This window comes from Callospermophilus lateralis, chromosome 5, assembly GCF_048772815.1.
Source record: "Callospermophilus lateralis isolate mCalLat2 chromosome 5, mCalLat2.hap1, whole genome shotgun sequence".
In the NCBI taxonomy this organism is placed as follows: Eukaryota; Metazoa; Chordata; class Mammalia; order Rodentia; family Sciuridae; genus Callospermophilus; species Callospermophilus lateralis.
Genome location: NC_135309.1, coordinates 101,727,000 through 101,751,028, shown reverse-complemented (window position 1 = coordinate 101,751,028; position 24,029 = coordinate 101,727,000). Strand labels below are relative to the sequence as shown.

The 24,029-nt window shown below is 33.4% G+C and overlaps 1 protein-coding gene across 2 annotated transcripts in view; it reads left to right on the top strand.

The window, feature by feature from the left end:
• Atg10 (autophagy related 10) overlaps nucleotides 1-24,029 on the top strand; it is a 273,170-nt gene that overhangs the window by 78,588 nt on the left and 170,553 nt on the right. For both annotated transcript variants that reach the window (XM_076856054.2, XM_076856056.2), the window contains exon 3: nucleotides 6,077-6,184. In XM_076856054.2, the coding sequence (XP_076712169.1) occupies nucleotides 6,077-6,184 (108 nt within the window). The remainder of the gene's footprint in view (nucleotides 1-6,076; nucleotides 6,185-24,029) is intronic.

Below are 24,029 nucleotides of genomic sequence, written 5' to 3'. Positions count from 1 at the left end.
ACATATTTGTACATGAAACTCATTTTTTTGTGGCTGCATAACAGTATATTATTTAGATATAATTTATGGAAACAATTATTGTTGTTGAACATTTTAGGTTGTTTCCACTCTTATGCCATTAAAATAATACTATCATATATATTATTGCATGGATTTTATTTTCTATGTGTGTAAATGGCTCTGTAAGATAAATTCCTGGAAGTAACAATTCTGAGTCCAAGGTATGTACATTTTAAATTTTAATAGTTATTGCCAACATGTTCTTTAGGGATGTTATCCTAGTTTAAACTCCCCTGCCCCCTGGCAATGTGTGAGGGCACCTCTTTTATTCACATATTTCTCTACATAGTGAATTTTATACTTTTTGATCTTTGCCAATCAGATAAGCAAAAATGTTACCAATAGTTTTGAATTTGCATTTTCTTGTAGGTACCATTGAACATATTTTATTCATATGTTTTTACTTTTTAGTGAACTATATGTGCATCCTTTGCTCATTTTCCTATTGGATTGTTAGTCGTTTTCTTTTTGAGTTTTTGAAACTATTTATATTTTGAGGATCTTAAAGTTATCTATATCTTGAGAAAATTAGTTCCTTTCTATGATATAAAGTAAAAACTTTGTTTTCACATTTTGATATTTGTCTTTTGGTTTTATGGGTGTTAAGAATTTTTATTTTTACTGTAGAATTTATTGATCTTTTTTCTTCAGGGTTTTTATCATATTTATAAAGGTTTATTATATATGTATATGTATGTATATGTATATGTGTGTATGTGTGTGTATGTATGTATGTGTATATATATGTATATATCCTTCAGGATTTTCATCTAGTTAATTTGTGATATTTCTCATTTAAATCTTTACTCCTTATTTTGGAAAAAGATGAAGGGCATTCTATTTAAATAAGTGGAAGAATTTTGGCTATGAGGAAATATTCTATTTTTTATTAATGGTTATAGCACCTGGACATTTCCTATTAATTTCTCTTCTACAAGTGACAGAGTAAAGCAAACTGCTTTTTGGCAGATGGGCAGTAAGGAATACTGATAGCTGAAGTGTAGTTGGACATGGAACAATTTTAAGTTATAAGATTAATGGTAGTTGCAGAGGAGTAGGTCAAGGCTGGATAAGTTGCCAGAAAATGGAGTTTGAGGTAGTAGTAAAGACCACTTAATGGGGAGGGACGGGGAAGTGCTGGGGAGTGATCCTGGCCAAATTGTGCTGGTATATTGTGTATTGGGTGCATTTGTGAATATGTAACAACAAATCCCAGAAGTATTTACAAGTATACTGCAACAATAAAAAATGTGTGTTGGGGGAAAGACCACTTATAAGGCACTTTTGGCACAGTCTAAGCTCCACAGTGAGTGTGAGCAGAGGTGATTTTTAGCATTTGGAGAGCTCCAAAGGAGCTATGGTGTTCATGAAGATCTTGAGTTGTTGCCTTTTCTCCCGAGGCAACTGGAGATTACTTCATTGACTCTGTTCTTCTCTGAATGGAAAAGGCAAGCTCCAGTGAATTTAGCACAGTGGTTCTCAGCTACTGCAATAGAATCTGCTGGGGAGATTTTCACTTAATTGGTTTGAGGTGAGACCCCAGTAACAGCGTTTTGAAAACTCCCCAGGTTCTATTCTAATGTGTAGTAGCTAGGGTTGAGAACCACCGCTAATGCAATCAATGTGCAATCTCTTTCAGTCAGGAATTTCAGTATAAACTGCCTCAGTGCTTCCAAATGTGCACAGGAACCACCTGGGGGATCCTGTTAAATACAGGTTCAGGAGGTCTGGGGTGGGGCTGGAGGTTCTGCATGTTTAATAAGCTCTCAGGTGATGTTGAGGTTGCTGGTCACTAGACCACACTTGAGTGGCTTGAGCTTGTTAGTCGAAGCAAAAAGCACTGACCTACCCCAGTCCAAAGTCAATAAGCACGCTCCTGCCAAGGTCCTGCTCTCTGGCAGAATTTGCTTAGTGTACTAGAAAGAATGCTTGGGTCAAGTGACCTGCTTTCCACTTCCAGCTCTGCCCCTAATTAGCTGAAAAACAAGTTTCTTAGAAGTGCTTCAATCCTTCACCCTCTTATCTGTAAAAGGAGAGGGTTGAACTGGGTAAACTGTGAGGTTCCCTTTGTTCTTACATCCTCCCATGCTGATCCAGGATGTTTTTAGGCTCTGTCTGGATCAGGTTTTTATGTGTTATAGCAGTCTGAATTCTGCAGTTAAGATCCTGGATTCCCTTAGGTCCTGGGACCTATGCCCTGAGTTTATGATCTAGTGGGGGAAATAAAACTAACAAATGTTAAAAACTTAAAGAAGAGCTAAATGTTAAATTGTAAACCATGGTAAATACATAAACTAGAGAGGATTGTTGATTCTGACAGGGGAAACTTTAGTATGATGGGGAGATTTTAGTTAAACATTGTTTACTGGGTTAGATGGACTACAGAGTGGACTTAGGGTGATGGTTCTCATGCTTTTACATTTGGTTGTTGTCTCTACAAAAACATCCTATGGCAGTGAAGAACAAAACCCACTATTCTACCTTAAATGAAAATAATATGGGAAAAAGACCTTCTTATATGGAAATTAGTATTTGAAGGGAAATAAAAATGCTAAAACTCTCCTTTTTCTAATAATGTTTTCCTTCTTTGTTTTTCAGTGCTGGGCTTGAACTCAGGGTCTTTAGCATGCTAGGTATTCTATCACTCTCCTTTTTCTATGTTTGATTTTTCAAGGCTATTCCTGTTAAGAGATTGGTGCTGAAAAAAATCTTCATTACCAAATAAATACAGACTGAGTCAAAAATCCTGTGTGCTTCCCTATAGATAATAATCAGTAGATTTAAAAATCACCTAAAATGGAAATTAGTATAAGTAATATTGAAAGTCACATATCTCTTTATCTTACCTCATTGAAAAAGAGACAAGATAATGTTTTTAGATTTTATAACAGGTACAGAGGAATATTTTGTCTCCTCTCTTGGATTGGATCAAAGGAAAAGTGTTTTGCATTGTAATTAGTTTTACTAAATTGCATATTCACTTAAGAAGAGGTTGTATGACCAGTGTGCAGATAACACAAAATAGAATAGTTATTCTCATTTCATAATTATATTTAGTACACATTGTTTAGCTCTAACTGTTCTCTGAATACCTAATAGTTTTTGTTTCTTCCTCTATTCCTAGATCATTTGGAAATTGCAGATTGCCACAAACACATACTGTTAGTTTTATTGTAGTTGATAAACCTTTCATATAATCAACTATTGATTATCTATCATAATGAGGGGGACAATACAATAGAGGAGAATTTTTCTATCTTTAAACTACTGTAAACACAATATGTCATTTAAAAGCAAGATTATTTTGTTTTCAAATGACAGAGAACTGAACTCATTGGGTGAAGCAAGGAAGGGACTTATAATGGGAAAATTTGAAGGTAGAACTAGCTTTGGGCATGGTGGTATGAATAGTGTAATTAGAATCTGGTCTCTCCACATCTCATGGCCTTGAATTCATTCACACTGACTTTTTTTTCAGTTTCCATTTAATTACATGATGGCTGCTAAGGTTTTAACATTTTTTATTGCTGGGCACAGTGGTGCACACCTGTAATTCCAGTGGCTCAGGAGGCTGAGGCAGGAGGATTGCAAGTTCAAAGTTAGCCTTAGCAAATTAGTGAGGCCCTAAGCAACTTAGCAAGACCCTGTCTCTCTATATATATTTTATGTATAATATATATATATATATATATATACACACACACACACAGGCTAGGGATGTGGCTCAGTGGTTAAGTGCCCCTGGGGTTCAAGTGCTGGTACCAAAAAAAGTTCTTGTTGAAATCCACTGGATAAGAAAATAGACCTCCCCCCTAAATTCCCAAATCAAATGTGGATTATACTATATTGGCTTAAATCAGTTGCTCTCCTGCATCTCTGTTGTCAAAAAGGCTAAGGCCTTGATTGGCCAGATCAGAGTCCTATATTCATCCTGGAGCTGGGGGTCATGTCTACACTAACAATGGAGAAGAGAATGAGTTCTTAGAGGAAAATGGTTTCCAAAAGAAGGGGGAATAGATGTTTGATGTAAAACAGTAGTAGCAATGATAAAAGTCACTATAGGCCTGGGGTTGTTGCTCAGTGGTAGAGCACTTGCCTGGCATGTGAGGCACTGGGTTTGATATTCAGCACCACATAAAAATAAATAAATAAATAAAATAAAGGTATTGTGCCCAACTACAATTTAAAAAATAATACAAAATAAAGTTATTGTGTTCATTTACAACTAAAAAAAATTAAAAAGATAAACAGTCACTATGTATTAGCCTTAGATGGAATTTATCTCAAAAAAAAAACAGTCACTACATATATCTTTATCCACTTAATCCATTAAATATTAAATTTGAATTGTCTAAATATAAAGGTTTCAGTGGTAGAGGGCCATCAGAAGGTTTGCTTTGAGGGTGGATACTATAGAAACTGCAACATTAAGTAGTAATTTGAACCTACGAAATGCATAACCTTAATAAGAAAATTAAAAGTGATAGTATTGGATATCTGATAGTATATCTCATTGACAGTGATAGTTAAGATATTTAACAACTTGTGACAGAGGCATCAACTAATTTGAGTTGGATTCAGTCAATCAGAACTTGTGCTGATCGCAAGCAGCAGGGTCCCTAAGTGAGTGCTAGCAGGTTGTCAGGCCAGTCTGCTAGGAGGGTTTATTAAGGTGTCGTCACATCTCTTAAAAAATATGGTGACCATATTATTTTACTAGGGATGCCATAAAAAATACCACATACTGACTGAATTAAAATAACAGAAATATATTCTCTGATAAGTCTGGAGGCTAGAGGTCTGCAAGGATCTTGCTGCCTCTGAAGGCTCTAGGGAAGAACCCTCCCTTGCCTCTTCCTAACTTCTGGTGGTTGCCAGAAATCCTCAGCATTCCTTGGATTGTAGGTACACCACTCCAATCTCAATTCTCCTTTGACTTTCTCAGAATTCTGTGTGTTTGTGTCTCTGTATCCAAATTTCCTCCTTCTTCTAAAAAGATTAAGTAGCCACTTCTTATTTAACTTATTATTTTAATCCTGTTAAAACATGAATGTTGGTGTGGCAATTTGTGCAGAATTAATATTTCTTGGCATGTGAGTATGTTTGTGCATGGAGAAGTATTATATTCTTATGCATGACTTTATTGAATTCAAGCAAGTTTTGCCTTAATGAAACAGGCTACATTTAGACAAACATCAACCATTAGTCTATATAATAGCAAGTATAAGAAAAGCAGCAGAGAAATATAACTTGTGAGGGGCTTAGAAATCATCTTGCAAAGCATATATGAAAATGGTGGCAATTGTCTAAGTCTTTGAAGAAAAGTTCTGTAGAAAAGGGTTTAGATTCCAGAGGGAATAACTAGAACTAGTAACTTAGAGGGAAACAGTCAATACAGTATGAGATAAAACTTTCTCCCTGAACAGTGTACTGAAATGGAGGCAACTGTCATATGTCAGGGAGTAAGAAGTGCAGGTTCCCTGAAGCACTCAGGCAGATGCTCCATAATTACCTATCTCCCTGGGACAGTCAATAGAGATCTTGCCTTGAAGAAGAGATGGATATACAAGGTCTCTTCCAGCTTTCAGATCTTTTGCAAATCCTCTGAAAATTTCTCTTTATAAAAGCTGTGGACATAATATTAACAATGTGACAAGATATTTCTGTAAGTTTAAATGCTTTTTAACATTTCCTAAGCTAAAGTTTTGCGGTCTGACCTCAGTGCTACTAGTATGTGTGTGTGGGATGGGGAGAGATGGAGTGAGGAGCAATTTAAGTTAGGAAAAGGGGGTACATTAATACATGAAGAAGGTAAGGGAATAGAACTTTTATTTATTGAATATCTACTCTCTGCAGGGTATATTGGACTGATTTTTTACTCGTTTCATCTCGTCTTATTCAATATACATAGTTTTCTTTACTTGGCTTTGAACTTATGAGAAGTTGTATCTCTTTGAGTGATGAATTCTTAAATTAATTGAATTTTTCTTTTGTATTCTATGGTGATGGAGCACAGAACTGTTCTGATGGTTACATGTGCAAAACGCATTTTCAAATAAAAAGTGGGACTATGGTGTCACATCCAGGAACATATGCTGGTGTACAGACATGTCCTCCTGTGGAGGTGAGTAGTTCAGTGCTTCCTGTTCTCCTTTTCAGTCTTGTGAAGTATAAATTTAAAAATTTGAATCTGTTTTATGTATGTATATGTTTTTTAAAAAACTGCCATTGGGTTCTAGGTCTGTTGTAGGGGGAGGAGTGAGCACTATTTATAAGGAGGTATTTTCTTGTATAATATTAAAAACAGGATTTAAGCTTAAGTTAAGATCCACTGAATCTATTTGATTGTAGTGAGCCTTCACACTTCAAGTTTCTGAATATTCTGTTGCCTACTGATTTTGCTTTAGTGAAATTCCCTCATTATTATACACACTTATTCCTAGGAGTCTTAATACTCGAGCAGAGAACTCTTGGCCTGGTTTACCTTTTGCTCTTTTCCTTAGCCACTTGAAAGTATACAGGATCTAGATCTCATTTCTTGGGGAATTTTAACTTTGACTTTAGAAATTTACTAAACTGGATTTTATTAAGCTCTAATGGCTTGGTGGTTTTCTGGGATATTTTCAGTTTCTTTTTATCAAAATGCAGTATCCTTATTATATTTCTTATTAGTAATAGAAATTGTATATATCCATTGTAAATAATAAACAATAGAGAAATATATCAATATATGGAAAGGGTAAAAATAATCTGCCATTCTGGGTACAATGGAGCATACCTATAATCCCAGTGACGGAGGCTGATGCTGGAGGATTGCAATTTTAAGGACAGCCTTGACAACTTAGTGAGACCTTGTCTCAAAAAAAAAAAAAAAAAAAAAAAAAAAAAGGCCTGGGGATATCTTGGTGGTAGAGTATCCCTGGATTCAGTCCTCAGTAACAAACACACACATACTTACGTGTATATGCACACACACACATATGGACAAACATGAAAATCTATCATGTACCCTTTGATAAATAGCAACTATTAATATTTTAGTAAATATTGTTCCACACATTTATATCATACATGTTGGTTTTTGCTATAATAAGGATATCATGGATGTATTTCTGTCAGTAAATGCAGAATTCCATAGTTCTTTTTAATGGCTCCATAGCATTCCATTCTATGAATTCACCATAATTATGTGGAGCTCATACTGAAGTAAAGCACTTGAATTTTGAAAGAATTGGTGAGGTTCCAATTGTTTGAGCACAAGAGAAGAAATCTCTAATACTTGAATTCGGAGTATCCTAGTAAAATGGAAGAGGGAGATTTGGCAGGGGGGAGGGTGGTATAAAGCGGTCTTTCTCAGGATCTGTTAAATCAGGTCTATTTGGCAATCAGGCATTAATCCTTTCTGCCTGTGTCTGATGCTGGCCTGGAAGTATCTTTGTCCTGTATAATTTGATTTACAAGGTATTCTGGAAGATATTGTGCTTGATAGTAAGCTAAGTACCCCCAGGGTGAATGCTTAAATCTTGAGTACTGCTTCATGGTTCAAATAACCAGCATCAAATCTGAAGCCAAGCATGTTAGGAAACTTTTCAATTCATTATGTATTCACTTAAAATGTTAAAAGTTAACATAGAAATGATGATTTAAAAGATGAATTACCAGTTTTTGTCTAACAAGTTGGCAGAGATTCTAAAAGCACTAAAAAGTGGTGTTGACAGTGTGAGGAAACTGACACTTTCTGGTTGATGTTTTAACTTTGCAAAGTTTAAAGTTGTGCACATGCTATGAATGATCTATTCCAATTCTAGGAATTTAGTCTCATAAAGTATAAATTTTTTCGACATTTGGGTTTTCCAGTAGTTGGGTTCATTGTCACTTATTCATATATGCACATAACATAATTTTCTCTAATTCATTCCCCAGCACTTTCTCCCTTTATTCCTCTTCCTCCTTCTTTCTTCTACACTTCTAGTGTTCTTTCTATTTATTTACATATTTTTCCTTAGTGCATTATAATTGTACATAAAAGTGGGATTCATTATGGTATATTTATACAATCATATGCATAATTTAGTCAGTTTTATTCTCCAGTTCTTCCCCTTTCCCTCTCTTCCTCTTTCCCCATTAATAACCTACCCCTACTCTATTCATCTCCACTCTATTTTCATGAGATCCCCCTTTTAAATTTCTTTTTCTCTCAGCTTCTACATGTGATAGAAAACGTTTGACCTTTGACTTACTGACTTATTTCACTTAGCATGATGTTTTCCAGTTCTATCCATTCCATTCCAGCAAATGACAAAAATATATATTTTGTATTTTATTCATTCATCTATTGATGGGTAGTTCCATAACTTTCCATTGTGAATTGAGCTACTAAAAACATTGGAAGGCATGTTGTGGTATAGCATGCTGAACTCAAAGAACTCAAAAATAAATATCTTCTATCTGACTACACCTTCTGATTTGGTCCTGTTCAGAATCAGCTCACCTATAGGATCAAAATATGCTGATATAAGCTGAGTGATTGAGTTACTTGGAACTGATTTAATTCTAAAAGTTTTATTTTTATTAGAATAATATAGTTATTTTTCAAGTAATTTACACAAAAAATTAAAAATGTTTAAAAAAAGGTTTGTAGTAAGTTTTTTGTCATTTATGTTTGTTAGAGTTGTCATAGGAATGGAATCAGATGATAAGCTCTTTGCTTCCAGTAAACTCCACTATTTATTTGTAATTGTTTGGTAACTCAGTAAATTTTGACTGCCTAACTTGGATTATAACAGCACAGTTAGAAGAAAGAGTCCTAGACTCTAGTTGTTTTTTGGAGTTCTCTCCATCAAATACTAGCAGTGTAACCTTGGGTAAACCTTTTTTCCTCTTCACCTACTTACTTTTTCTTGTTTGGAAATAATAAGCATAAAGTGCTATCATTAATAATAACAAAGTATCTCATAGTCATGCCGTTATGATGAGGATGTGAATGGAGACAAGAAGCAGAGACTGTAATACTTCGTTCCTTATCATGTTCTGGTCTTGCCTTCTAGAGGCTGGGAATAACCTCCTAGTTGGAAGATAAGTTTTCTTCATTTACAACCAGTTGTATCTTATAGTGTTACAGAGATAATTAAGAATGAATCTTGCTAAAAATAGTGGTAGATTAATTAGGACATCTAATGAATTTCATTTGAACTGCATATATAATGTCTTACTTTCCTATATCAATACTGAACAGAGTTGTAGTCTTTCCTTTTTTTTCATCATAGATTTAATCATATTTTTATTTATTAGGTAATATGATAAGAGAAATTTTCAAGTTTTTCATTTTTAATATCTTGGAATTAATCTTTTATCTTAATAGATGGTATTCCTATTTGTGGAATTAATAGAAAATATGATAATTTAGATACATGTTTAGGTGGAATGTAATTATATGAGGAATCTACTGTCTTAGAAATGCAATGGGCTGTCGATATTTTAAAAATTCAATATTTAAGCAAGTTTTATGAAGAGCATCGATTGTACTCAGAATAGAAGAACTCAAAGGATATCTTATCCTAATTTGTGAAAATTATCAAACTTTCTATAAGTGTATTTATATAATAAAAACTGTTAGTCATGAAAAATTACTGGCATTCATGAACTTCACGACATTTTAAACAACTGTGTAAAAACCATTAGTTTTCATTTTCAACCACCACTTATCAAAAGATGCTTCAACTCTGTACTGAAGATTGATAAATTCATAGTGAAGACAGACTGTGGCATTAGGAAATAGAGTTCTCTTAATCCTAAAAATATAATGATCAAACGGCTAAAATTATTTTTCTATATATTTTTTTCTAAGTTAATAGCTAACTGTATCTGTAGGTAGTTGAACAACCATACCAAAGGAATGTAATTATATGAATAAGTTATTTTCAACCTTGAGGGGAGAGTTTTTATGGGAGTTAGTACATCGATATTTTTATCAATCACTTTATCATATTCTCTTGTAACAAACATTTGAGTCAATATTAATGCCTTAGTGTACTAACATTTAATTCCCACAAAATATTACTTGTAATGGTAATGACCATTTATTGATTCCCTATGCTGCACCAATTTCTTATATTAGTTCTATATTAATTCACAAAACTGTGTGGCAATAGATATTAATCTGATTAATTTGTGAATAATGTTGGTTATGTTGATGAAAACATAGTTGGTAATAATAATAATATTAATAATATAACAATAATAAAGGCATCAATCTAAATTTATTGAGCTCTAACTCCTGATACTGTTCTATGTGATTTGCATGAATTATTTAATTTCATCTTAAGATATGCATGCCTTTATTATTTTTATTTTACTTATAAGGAAACTGAGACACAGAGGTTAAGATGTTTTGCCTAAGTACAATATTGAAAAAATTTTAGTAAGAGACGTATTTGGGGTCTTTGTAGTTGTTAAATTAAAATGGAAAACCTAGCAAGGTTAGTTGTCTTCAGATATCTGGATGGCTGTCCTGTGAAAGAGTGTAGATTAACTTTGCTTGAGGATTAGTTCCAGTGTCCCAAAATTATTCTAGACAAATCTCTCTTGGTGTTGCCTGCAGTGAAATTGGTCAACTTAGAAAGCTGTGAGCTTCTTCCCTCCTAGTGGAGATGTTCAGCCACAGGGTGGATGACACTGTCTCTGGAACATGGTTACAACTTAAATGCCCAAATGCTTAAAGAAGAATGGGCTGATGAGAGACTGAAGTGGGCCAATTGGAAGTGATAGAGAAGTGGAGGGAGCATGGGGCATGCCTCCTTCAAAGGGCATCAGACATGCAGCTGCAGTTGCATTTTCAAGAGAAGGCAGAGATCTGGAACTGTGTGTATGTAAGAGAGTTAAAAAAATCCTATATCATCCAAACAGACTGTATCTATGAGCTGCAAATGGTCCTCAGGCCATCAGTTTATGATTTCCAGTTTCAAATATTTCGGAAAGGATTCCTGCATTGTATAGAAAAACGAATAGAAGATTGAGTTAGGGGACTTTAAATTCTCTTTAGAATTGAATAACCACTAATTAGTTCCATATGTATTCATCATATTTCCTATTTGAAGATGTTCAAAAGGAATGCTTCTATTAATAGTCATTAATTTGAAAAATTTTGGCCTTCTTTCATGTAAGAAACCACACTACTTCCCTGGTCTATTTGGAATCAGCATTCTTGATTGTAAAAAGATAGCTGGATTCATGATTTTTTTACCTGCAATATTATCTACAAAGTTATGTAGAGAATCAAAGATTTAAAAAATCAAAGCAAATATAATGGAAAGTGAAGTTATTTGTGAAAATCATAATCTCTACCTTCTTTGAATTTTTAAAATATAATTTAAAATGATAGTTAAAAATGAGAAGATCATTGGAAATCTTCTAAATATATTGGGGGCTGTCTTTTAGTACTGGCTTTGGAAAATAGGAGTTCTGGTAGGTTAGTCATATTAGATAAGATATTTATTTATTTATTATTCTTTTTAGAGATAGGACATTGATTGAGAGTAGTTTGTGTGCTGGGGAGGTAACTCAGTGGTAGATCACCTGCTTAGCAAGTGCACAGCTCTGGATTTGACCCAAAGCACCATGAAAGGGAAGAGGGGAATGGTGGAGGGAGAGAAGTTAATACATTTTGGTTGTGGCATTTCTGAATTTATAAAATAACAATCAAGACTGGCAGTTTTTGAGCAAGATTTTTTTCTTTATGATTGACCAAAAGAAATCCATTGCATTGATTTAAGATCCTCTAAATACAAATGAATGTTTTCCACAGAAGTCAACATAATCAACATTTGTCCTGTGGAAATCTTATTTTACATGATACTTATTTCTGTAAATTAATGTTGGTGCTAAAAGTTCACTTTATCAATTTATGAAATTTTTGACTGAAGATTTTCTTGGATATAATCATTTAACAGTAGTGGAAAATGATTAGTGACTGTTCTGCTTTATTAAATATGAGCTTCTTATGAAAAGTCCTTATTGAAGCCTTATTTATATAAATGAAAAAGTTGGAGAGTGTGGGTAGGAACACATTCTCTATATTCTATTTAGATAATTTTTGATGAAAATTATCCATTAATTTTTAAAATTCATGTATATGTATTGTTGCAAAATAATTGTTAAACTTTTTACATATTTTTATTGGTGCATTACAATTATACATAATGGTGGGCTTTATTGTTACATATTTATATGAGTACATGATATAACAGTATAATTTGGCAACATCATCCCCCAGTATTTCCCCTTTCCTAAATTGATCTTCCTTTGATTTTCATAAGATACCCACCATCATCTTTCTTTTTCCTCATTAACTTTCACATATGAGAGAAAACATGACTTTTCACTTTTTGAGTTTGACTTATTTTGCTGAACATAATGTCTTCAAGTTCCATCAATCCTCCTGCAAGTGACATAATTTCATTCTTCTTTATGTCTGAATAAAACTCCATTGTGTATATATACTACATTTGCTTTATTTATTCATGTATTGATGGATACCTAGGCTGATTCCATAGTTTGACTATTATGAATTGTGCTGCTATATAACATGGGTACATATGTATCACTATTGTATACTGACTAACTTTAGGATGAATACTGAGGAGTGCTATAGCTTGGTCATATGGTAGTTCCATGCCTAGTCTTTTGAGGAACTTTCATACTGATTTTCATAGTGGTTTTACTAATTTATAATCCCACCAATAATGTGAAAGTGATCCTTTTTCTCCACATCCTCTCCAGCATTTCTTATTCTTTGTATTGTGAATGACTGCCATTCCAGCTGAAGTGAGGTGAAATCTCAGTGTTTGCATTTCCCTAACTGCTAAAGAGGAGTTGCATAGTTTCTGATCTAATTTCTAGGTCTTGGATTCATTTTGAGTTGACTCATGCATAGTGATGAGGAGCTAGTCTCATTCTACATATGGATAGTCAGTTTTTCCAGCATCATTTGTTAAAAGGGCTCTCTTTTCTCCAATGTATGTTTTTGGCAACTTTGTCAAGGATAATATGAGTAAATCTGTGTGGGTTCATTTCTATGTCTTCTATTCTGTTCCATTGTTCTATGTGTCTGTTTTTATGTCAGTACTATGCAGTTTTTGTTATTATAGCTCTGTAGTACAATTTGAAGCCAAGAATTATGATGCCTCCAGCATTACTTTTTTGGACCTATAATTTCTTTGGGTATTCTGGTTCTTTTATTCTTCCATATGAGTTTTAGGACTGTTTTATTTCTAGTTCTGTGAAGAATGTCATTGGTATTTTGATGGGGATTGCATTGAATCTGTGTATTGCTTTAAATAGAATGACCATTTTAACAGTATTAAGTTTGCCTGTTCACAAACATAGGGGGGTCTTTCTATTGTCTTCAATTTATTTCTTCAGTTTTCTATAGTTTTTCTTATAGAGTCTTTCTCCTCTTTGATTAGATTTTTTCTTGGGTTTTTTTTTTTTTTTTTCTTTTTTAAGGCAATTCTGAGTCGGATAGTTTTCCTGATATCTTTCTCAGCAGATTCATTATTGGCATGTGGGAAAGCGAGTGATTTTTGAAAGTTGATTTTGTAATCTGCTACTTTGCTGAATTTGTTTATATATGCTAGAGTCTTCTGCTGGATCTTTTTGGGGTCTTCTAAGTACAAGATAATATCATCTGCAAACAGTGATAATTTAACTTCTTTCTTTCCTATTTTTATCCCTGTTATTTCCTTCTCTTTAGTAATTGCTTTGGCTAGAATTTCTAGTACTACACTGAACTATAGTAGCAATAATGGACATCTTTGTCTTGTTCCAGATTTTGGAGGACATGCTTTCAGTTTTCCCCCATTCACTGTGTTATTGTCTTTGTTTTGTTGTATATAGCCTTTATGATTTTGATATAGCTTCTTCTACCCCTAGTTTCTTTTTTTTTAAATCATAAACATGCTGAATTTTGTCAAATGCTTTCTCTGCATCTATTAAGATGATTATGTGATTTTTGTCCTTAATTCTATTTCTATAGTGAATTAAATTTATTGATTTGTATATGTTTAACTATCCTTTGCAACCCTGGAATAAAACCAACTTGATGTACGATCTTTTCAATATGTTTTTCAATACAATTTGCTACTATTGTTTTAAGGAGTTTTGCATCTAAGTTCATCAGGGATATTGTCTGTAGTTTTCTTTCCCTGATGTGTCCTTATCTGGTTTTGGTATGAGGGTGATGCTGGCTTCATAGAATGAATTCGGAAATGTTCTGTACCTTTCTATTTGTTGGAATAGTGTGAGGAGCATTGGCATTATTTCTTCTTTAAAAGTCTGATAGAATTCAGCTGATAACTGCTAAAGTTTGAAAATATTTTGTAGGATTCTAAATTAATTTACTAGGGAAGAGAAACAAGGCATAAATATTCTATCATGTTTAGCATCAACCCATTCAATAAAAAATAAATGAGATTAATGTGGAATGTGGATATTAATAATAATTAGGAGTGAGAATTATTAATGTACATTTAGAAAAGCCAGATATCTGAAAGTCTTTTCCATAGGTTTTTCTAGGTGACATTGCTTTGCATTTTCTTTTTTTATCTAACTCTTCATTAATTAAATTTTGAATCATGTTCATAAAACAGAGGGGGCTCAGATTTTGTCCTTTGTTTAAGTACAGTTCAGATACCCATATGCATTTACTTTAAGCTGTCAATAATATTTAAATTAATAGAGTTTTGATTCTTCTTTCTGAAGTTTGATTACTAAAGTTTCATTTTTTCCTTTTGTAGAGGTACTAGAGATGGGTACTGGGCTTATTTTATTTATTCATTTACTATCCTCATTACTTTAGAGCCTGAGGTTGCACCTTCAGATTACATTTTTTAAAACTATGAAAATGATAGAGTCATAAAAATAGCAATAGTATGCTACTGGAAAAAAAAAAAAAGATTTTGTCCTAGGGCTTCGTAGTTCACTGAGACTTTTCTTCGACCAGGGCAGGTAAAATATTATAGAGAGTGAGGCCCTTGACAAAAAACAACCTATCATAAATTCCCTGAAGCATAAAACTGAGAATCAGTAACACTAGATGATCTCAATTGCCAAAGAACATATTCAGAGAATGATGATCTTCTGAGGTAACCAGGGCTTCAGATATGCTCATTTGCCCTCAGGATTTTATTAAGTGGCTTCTAGGATGAGTTCTATTTTGTATGTCTAAAATAGACTCATATGTCAGAATATTTTTTTATAATAGAACAAATGACAAGTCACATTTCTTAGTAAGTGTTAATAATTTCTCTGTAAAGCAAGTGCTATTTTTAGACTTAAGTATAGACATGGTGATAAATGTAAATGATTAGTAATAAGAATGATTTCCCCTCATACTTGGAAATGTAATTATTAAAGCCATGTTAAAATATCAGAAAGTCTGTTATGTTTAATACATGTAGATGCAAATGGAAACATGTGTTGTAGTCACTAGGTATTTATTGATTGATATGATGAATTGAATGCTGATAGATAAACGAATTTTTAAAGGAAATAACTATTAATGCAGCAGACCCCAATCCTACTATTGTTTTTCTTAAGGTGTTATAAAACACCAAAGTCAAGGTAAATTCTAATTTTACTTAATTTAAAGTATAAATATGTGCCTTACAGTGTTGTAGTGTTTGAAGGGGACACTATAAAATATTCTGAAAACCAGTCACGTCTAATTAGGATTTTGAATTCTAGTAAAATGGACATTGTTGTATTAGATGTAATATTTACTATATAGACTGTATTTCTTAAATTATTATATGCTAGAATTGTTTATGCACTATTCTGATAACTCTTCAGAAAGATATGACTCTGAAACTATTGAATTATGTAATGAAATCTGTGATTTAAGTGTCTTAATGCAGTTTAATGTTCTGCTGTGAAGCTAAGAAGTCTATAGAGAGGCTCCACGTTCTACTGTATTCTTTCTTCTCTACGTACTTGGTATCTCAGTAATGTCACTTTGCAAAAACCAGAGAGTGTATTAGATTCAGTGAGACCCTATACTCTAAGTGATTTCTGAAGGTTACTTTAACCTTTGAAATTACCTGTGTTCTTTTCACCTTGGAAAAGCTAAGGAAGAATCTATATTTTGAGAAAACCCAATAGCATAAATCCAGATAGCTAACTCATTCTCTTTTTATTTATCAAATAGTAGAAAAGCCTTTGTAAAAACACCTGCCATAGCCATTGTATTTTCACTCAGCAGTGAGGTATATCAGAAAGTTTCTATTATGTGTATTTCTAACTTTGAGATTTTTAAAATCAAAAGTAAAATCATTTTTTAGCAGCAGATATATGCTTAACAGAATATTAAGCAAATATTTCTGTGCTAACTTCTGACAAGGGGCTAGGTGAGTGGCTCAGTGGTAAAGAATGTGCTTAGTTTGTGCTGGGTCCTGGGGATAGTCCTCAGCACCTACAGTCAAGCACACAAATCTGACGTGCTTTTAATATGGGACACTTAAGTCCAGTTGTAAAGTCTAAATAGGAACCAGTTGTTTTTAGGAAAGAATAGTAATTATTTTAATTGCCCCAATTATATATTTCTCCCATTTCTTTAATGAATTTGTGATGCTTCCCATAATACGTGTTTTAAAAGGATATTTAGGGGATTTATTATGGGTTTCAATTTTGTGAACTTTTATTCATTGAGAATTTCTGAATAGTATATTTTGATTTTATTATAAAATATAAAATAAATTAAAGTGAAGCTACTTCTTAGGACTCCATTCTTCTTTGCTTTTTCTGAAATAGTGGAAACTGCATATGTGGAGATAAATCCTTAGAATGAATATATTACAATGAGATTTGATCTCTTAAAAGAGTAAATTAAATCTAAAATATTTGAGTTTAAAAAATTACTTTTAATTACGTTTGAAATTCTTTTTCTTCCTTAGTTAAATTGAAAAGGTTAATTTAAAAATATTCTATAGAGTATTGTTTTTGATTACATAAATGGGATATGAGAACTTTAATAAATGTTCTTCCATGTGGTTCTTGCAAATTATTTTTTCTTTAGAGATATTGTTTGTTCTTAGAAAACTGTTAGTGCTAGGTATTTGTGATAAGCATTGAGAGAAGCTACATTTAGTTCTAGCTGACCTCAAAGGAGCCTTAAAATAGAAATTATATGTTTGTCTCAGCTACAGTTTAGAATTGAAAAAAGAAGGAAGGCTGACAAACTGGCAATGTTACCTGACGAACATCTGAATGATGCCCAGGAATGCCTAAATCTGACTAAAATGCCTAAATCAGACTAAATCTGCTCTAGTTGCTTGATCCCAGCTTATTTTGATGAAAAAAAAAGTAGTAAAATGAAAGTAATCTTTCCAGAAATTATTTATGGAATAATTTACTCTCAGCATTCCTTTAAGTATGTTATATGTAAAATGAAGGGGGAAAATGTAATCTCAAATTCTGAAATCCTCTTCTTTGTTCACAATCTTCTTATTTTCAACTGCATTTATACCTTTCACCCCCTGAATATTTTTTGTACATTCTTTTTGCCTTGAGGCCCTCAATAACATCAATCCCCATTTTATTTCTCTTGCCTTCTTACTTATTCTTGCCAGGACTATTTCAACAATGTCCACAACAACCCTTTGCCCTACCCTTATGCCATACCTATATTAACACTGTCTCATCCTCTTCTATAATCTTCTTTCTCTTTATTCACTACCATTAATATGGTAGTGAAGGATATTATGGATAAATAATCTACAGTATTTTTATTTTTATCACTCATTTCAAGTTCAAACCTTTTTCTTTTTTACACATGTTTTATTGGTGTGTTATAGTTGTACATAATGGTAGAACTCTTTTGAATTCTGTTAAAATCAAGCTATGGAAATTGCTTCCTTCTAAGATACTAGTTTCCTTGGGCTTACCACATCTAGCATTTATCCTCCTTAGCCACATTGCAACAGTTGACCATATTTAACAAGCCCTCTCTTATTGAAAGTATCTCTTCTTTTTTTTTTTTTTTTTTGGTTTGTAAGACATTTAAATGATGAATTCTTTTTATTTCTATTTCTAACAGGTCACTTTAACTCTTATTTTATGGCAATAGTTTCAATATCTCCCCTAAGTCAGTCTTTGGGGAGTGTTGAAGGTCAACCAGTGCAAATCAAGATGAAGCCAGAGGGGCAGATATAGGACTGAAAATAAAAATCTAAGTTGGGAGTCATGAATACAGATCTAGTCATAGAAGATCTTGAGCAATTACCACAAATAAAGGCCTATAGCTTTCCAGTTTAACAGCTAGCATCCTGATAAATCAGACGGACTTTAAAAAAAAAAAAAAAAATGGTTGGAATCTGGCAACAAAAAACTTGGGGGCTGAGGATGGATTCCATCTGTCCCTTTGTGTGCCTATGAACCCATAACTAATTCTAGTTTATCCAGTGACTCTCAGTACCTGGGAAAGAGGCTGCAACTTGTCCTGGGCATTCCAAAGGTGGATATCAGCTTCTAAAAATGTTTCTCCACCTCATACTCTTTTGGAGACAGAGTGTTGGAATTAACTTTGGTGCCAGAAGGAGTTTAGTACCTTTTGCACTATATATTATGTCTTGAGTTCTTGGGAATGCGTATAGGAGGTGTTGAGTATAGAAGGTAGTGGTGGGAAGCAAGAGGGGCTCTGAATTGAAGAAATTCATTATGAGTGGGACATGAAGGACATTGAATTATGACTTTAGATTGGTCTGAGAAGTAATTTAGAGTTCATAGCAGGGTTTGTCTGAATCCCTGTTCCACAGGTTGGTTGAGCTAGGGCATTAGCCAAGTTTCTGGTGTGTTCTTGAACCTGGGATTCCTATTCAAATTAGTAGGGATCACTGAGCATCAGAAGGAAGAACCAAGTCAGAATCCATTAAGGAAAGCTGAGATTTAACTGCCAGGAAGTGACCAAAGACTTGGAAGGAGTGAGTGTCAAAAAGTTTTTAGTGAAAATATCTGGTTTGGCATTATTGCTCCCCAATAGGCATTTTGTGAAATAATGAAGGAAAAAGTAAGAATGTGTTTGTCTCAATCTGTTGTTTGTATAAGCTCCAAGGTATATTAAAATGAAATTATAATTGCCACTTAACCCAAAAAATGTCTATTTGGCATAGATATTTTTCAAGAAAAGTTTATCTGGTTTCCACACCAGAACTTTTACATATAAGATGATTGGTAGTTTAATGTTCTTTTTAAAAATAATAAACAAATGAATGTTTCAGGAAACCTGTGATAGTCTGAATCAGGTGGAACTGATTTAATGTTATGGATAATTACATAATTAGTGCTGTAAAAAATAAATCATACTATCTGCTTGATGGACTGGAGCTGTTGTGGAGGAGGTATGTAATTATACAATCAGCAACCTCCTCCTATGCTGATTCTAGGTAATCCTTTTTCTGCCTTGTCTGAGAAGGGGCTTCCTGTCTTGTGTTTCCTGTCTTCACCCCTTGATAAGTTTCTTCATGACATGGGTTTGTGTGAGAGCATTCTCTGATACCAGTGGCTTCCAAAAATTTCTTTTCTTTTCTTTCTTTTTTTTTTTTTTTTTTTAGAGAGAGTGTCGGGGGGGAGAGAACTTTTTTTAATATTTATTTTTTAGTTTTCGGTGGACACAACATCTTTGTTTGTATGTGGTGCTGAGGATCGAACCCGGGCTGCACGCATGCCAGGAGAGTGCGCTACCGCTTGAGCCACATCCCCAGCCCCACAAAATTTTTAATATAATCCCATAGTAAGAAATATATTTTACGTCAGGACCCAGTACCCTGCACACATGCATACCTGAAACCAAGGTTTATGAAACAATTCTTATTCTTTCTGATCTACTCTATTAATCTGTACTGCTTTATTTTATTTTTAAAAAATGCTGGTTGTGGCCAGCCAATTGATTTTAGAACCTATTAATGGCTCATGACTCACGTTTGAAAAATATAACCTTAGACCCACAATGATTGCTAACGTCCGTGGAAGGGATTCAGAGAGTGGCATAATGGGGCTGCCAGGGGCTTTGTGTAGCAGGTGGTGTGGCATGGTTGAAAGAGCAAGAGCTTTGGTGTTGGGAAAATTTGGTTTTAAATCTCGACTTTTTCTTATTTTAACTGTGTGACTTTGAACATGTTACTGAACCACTTTGAGCCTCAAATCTCTCATCTGTAGAACAGGGTCTCAAATAGTCACAGGAGTCAGGAGGTGGGGATGAGGGGGGGCTATGTGTGAGGGGAGTGTGTGTGGTTGTGTGCATTAAATGATATGAAAGAAAATATCTGGTCAATGCTGTGAAAGTAAAATACATATTTCGGTAGGTGATTCATCAAGTTTAGTTTCTTCTCATAACTCTCACAACCTCAGACACCTCAACTGCAGAAAGATGTAGTTACAATCTTTGCCTCATAGGATGCTTATAAGGCTCAACTGACAATATGGGAACCAAGGGTTAATAGTTGATCATTTTTATTAGTGCAATCTTAAGTCAGCTTTTCTGTGACAGAATAGATCTTTGTACAATGGCAAGTCCTGCAAATGTTAAGTGATAAAACTAGGAAACAAAACTGGTTTTGAAATCCTCTATCCTAACTGCTACTGACAAGGATTGTTTTGAGATATAGGAGTGCTGCATGTGGAATTCTGCTACCAAAACTGCTGAAGGATTATTTATAGTGCCTATTAAAATTACAATATACATTTGAAGTTCCATATTACATTCTATGTAGAATTTAAAGAAACTTTAAAGCTGTTGCATAAAGGACCTTGTTTCATCAAGACCTGGAAAATGATTGCCAAAAGACAACTCTAATTACCTGTCGTATAATATTTCTGCCAAATTTTCTTTATCTTAACTGGAATACATCACAATAATATAGTTGTGAGATTTAGAATAATCTAAATCCCCTCACTAATCTCACAGCTTGAAAGTTTGGGAGGGGGGAAACTTCACTGTATTGTATGTTTGTTTGTTTTTATAAAATCACCTTCTTTTCTTTAAATATGTACAGTTTTTACTACTTCTGAAATAATCTATGACTTTGAAATGTGAATTCCTCACTAGTTTTAATTTTGGACTTTGTTACCTAAAAAGATATTCCTTGGTTTTGTTACTGTCTGTTTTCTTCTCTTCTATTCATCTTTTCTCTGGGATTCTACTGAGATTGTGATTATTTAGTGCTAACCTGGGCTTTGTTGGTTGTACGGAAGGGACATAAATCAGCCAAGGCAAGTATGAAGTAATGACAGCTACAAAGCATCTTTTCCATATCTCTTATTCAATCTCTGGTTTCTTTGAAATGTTTCAATCTCACTTTAGGTATATGTTGGTTGATTACACTTGATTTCTATACCATTTCTAAGTTTCTAGTCCCTTACATTATGTTAGGAAATCACCTAACACTTTATATTAACTTCAAATTGCAATGTAAGAGACATTCAGGAGAAAGGGCCTGGTTCCTTTAAGACAGAATTATTTTTTTCTTTTTTTGCCAGAATGCTCATTGTAAAACTGAAGGGCTTAACCATAAAGGGCTTCAATGTAAATTGAATATTGATAGAGAAGGCAGGTTAATTGGCCTTAGTTACTAGGTTGCTAAGGAAGCATTTTCCTGATTGGGAGGAAACTCTCCTGGGTGTTTTGCAGCTTCTTGTGGACCTAAGATGCTTTGTTTTATCTCTTGCTTTCTGTTTCTGAGTTGGAAGAGGAAAGAGCAGAAAGCTATCATAGGAATGAAAAGCTGTGTGCAGCAGATGGTTGCTCTGTCTTTGCTACAGAAAGAGAGAGCTAAATACTGACTAGCAACAAACCAATGCCAGCAAGGACTCTTTTGTTTAAGGCAGACAGTTAGAAAATACCATGAGGGCAAGATATAAAGAGCTTGCTGGGAGGACATTGAGAGGTTAGACCAGGGTTTTTTCAGTGTTTGAATATATATAGGCAAGAGAAATTAAAACATATTTTGAACAGGCATCCAACATCCATGTTAATTCATAGAGTTAAATGTTTTCAATATGGTTGAACTTATTAAGAGTAGCTATTTTGCTTGTATTTAGTTGTTTGTATTTTGAAAGTTATGTACTATATTATGTATTATACTTAGCAAATTTAGATTTGTTAATCTATAATTGTTTTATGAAAGAATATTTAGTTTTAAGTATCTCTTTATTTTTGTATATAGTTTATCACCTAGTAGCAATGAAAGTATTGGGGTAAATAAATTACTCCAGTTTTTCATTGAAATATTTTTTTCAAAGGAAAAATGTTTTTGCATATTGACTTTCTATATATGTTCTGCTCTTTGATTATACTTAGGTAATTTATAAAGTATTATTTCTACATGCTGAATGATACTCCATTAACTTCAGGAAATTAGTGCCTGTATTTTGCTCAATTTCATTGCTTTCTCTTACTGCTTCAGTCAACAGATATTTTTAAGTACCTATTGAGCATCAGGTACTGTGCTGAAGGATACCATAAGGCATAAAAGTCTTCTAGGAAGTAGTGGCATACTTCTCAGTAGAGTTTAGAAAGTGAACGTATTTTTGCTACCTTTTTCTAATCTGTTTTAGATTTCCTAGGTTTTCTTCATTATTAGTATTAATTTATACTCTTTATAATTAATAAGTATTATGTATACTGAGTATTAGTATTATATATACTGATTATTAGTATTTTTATACCAGTTTTATTTTGTTTCTTATTTTTAGTGCTTGGGGATGGAACCCAGGGGTTCTCTACTATTGAGCTACATATTCAGCACTTTTTTATGTGGAGGCAGGGTATTGCTAAATTGTAGAGGCTGTCCTCAAACTTGTAGTTATCCTGCCTTAGCCTACCAAGTAGTTAAAAGTACAGGCATGCACTAATGTGCTTAGCTGGCACTCTTAAATTGTAAATTTTTTCCTGACAATGTAATTGGGATTATCTTATGGACACATATCTTAAGAGAGAACCAGACTTTCTTGGCCCATTTAAAATCCTGGAGTGTCATAGGAAGGTACTGAAGTCCTCTTTAATAGCCTCTTGATTTTTTAAAAAGGATTAAAAAATTTTGTTCTACTTAGTTATACATGATAGCAGAATGCATTTCAATTCATTGTACACAAATGGAGTGCAACATTTCATATAGCCTCTTTTGAATTTGCTTTTGGTTTTCATGGGTACACAGTTCCTGTCAGCTTAGCAAGAGGATCTCAGAAAAGACACATTGTGGGGCATCCTTTTAAGGACTTCTGATTGTGGTAGTAGTCTCAGAGAAGCTAATTTATCATGAAATTGCTTACTTATAACCAGAGAGCTTAGTAACTATATGAATGGTCAACAATGATGAATCTTACACTGGAAAGCCAAATAAAATGTGAAAAACATTCACAGAAGAATCGATTAAGTTGGACTCTATCACTTGTTTAGTAATAGAATAATATATTAAATATATGAAGAGTATTCAGTAGTTTTTGTAACTTTTTAATCCTGAGGTACAAATCCATTCTGACAGTTTTTTAAAAATGATATTCTAAGTCCCTGTTTTCAGATAGCCTAGTTCTAATCTTGCTTCACAATCCATTGGTTCAGAACTTTGTAGCTTGGATCATCTTTCAAGGAATTGAGGTATAGTAGATGAAGGTTTTCTGCAGAAAGAAAGGAGAACAACAAATAAAAGATCCAGTGTTAAAATGTAACGTTTCATATAGATTTTGAGTAGAATTATGAATAAATGAAAAAAAATTACATTTGTAATAATATCTAGTGGCTTTTTGTATGTCACATTTATTTTAATTGATATCCATTACTTTGCAATAAGTGTTTATTTATTTATTTATATATATTTTGTAGCTGTGAAAGACACTGCATTTGACTGAGCTTTAAATTTTTTTTCCCAGAATTCAACAGCTTTTATTAAGATGAAGCACAGCTAGTAAACTCATTAAGTAAGGAC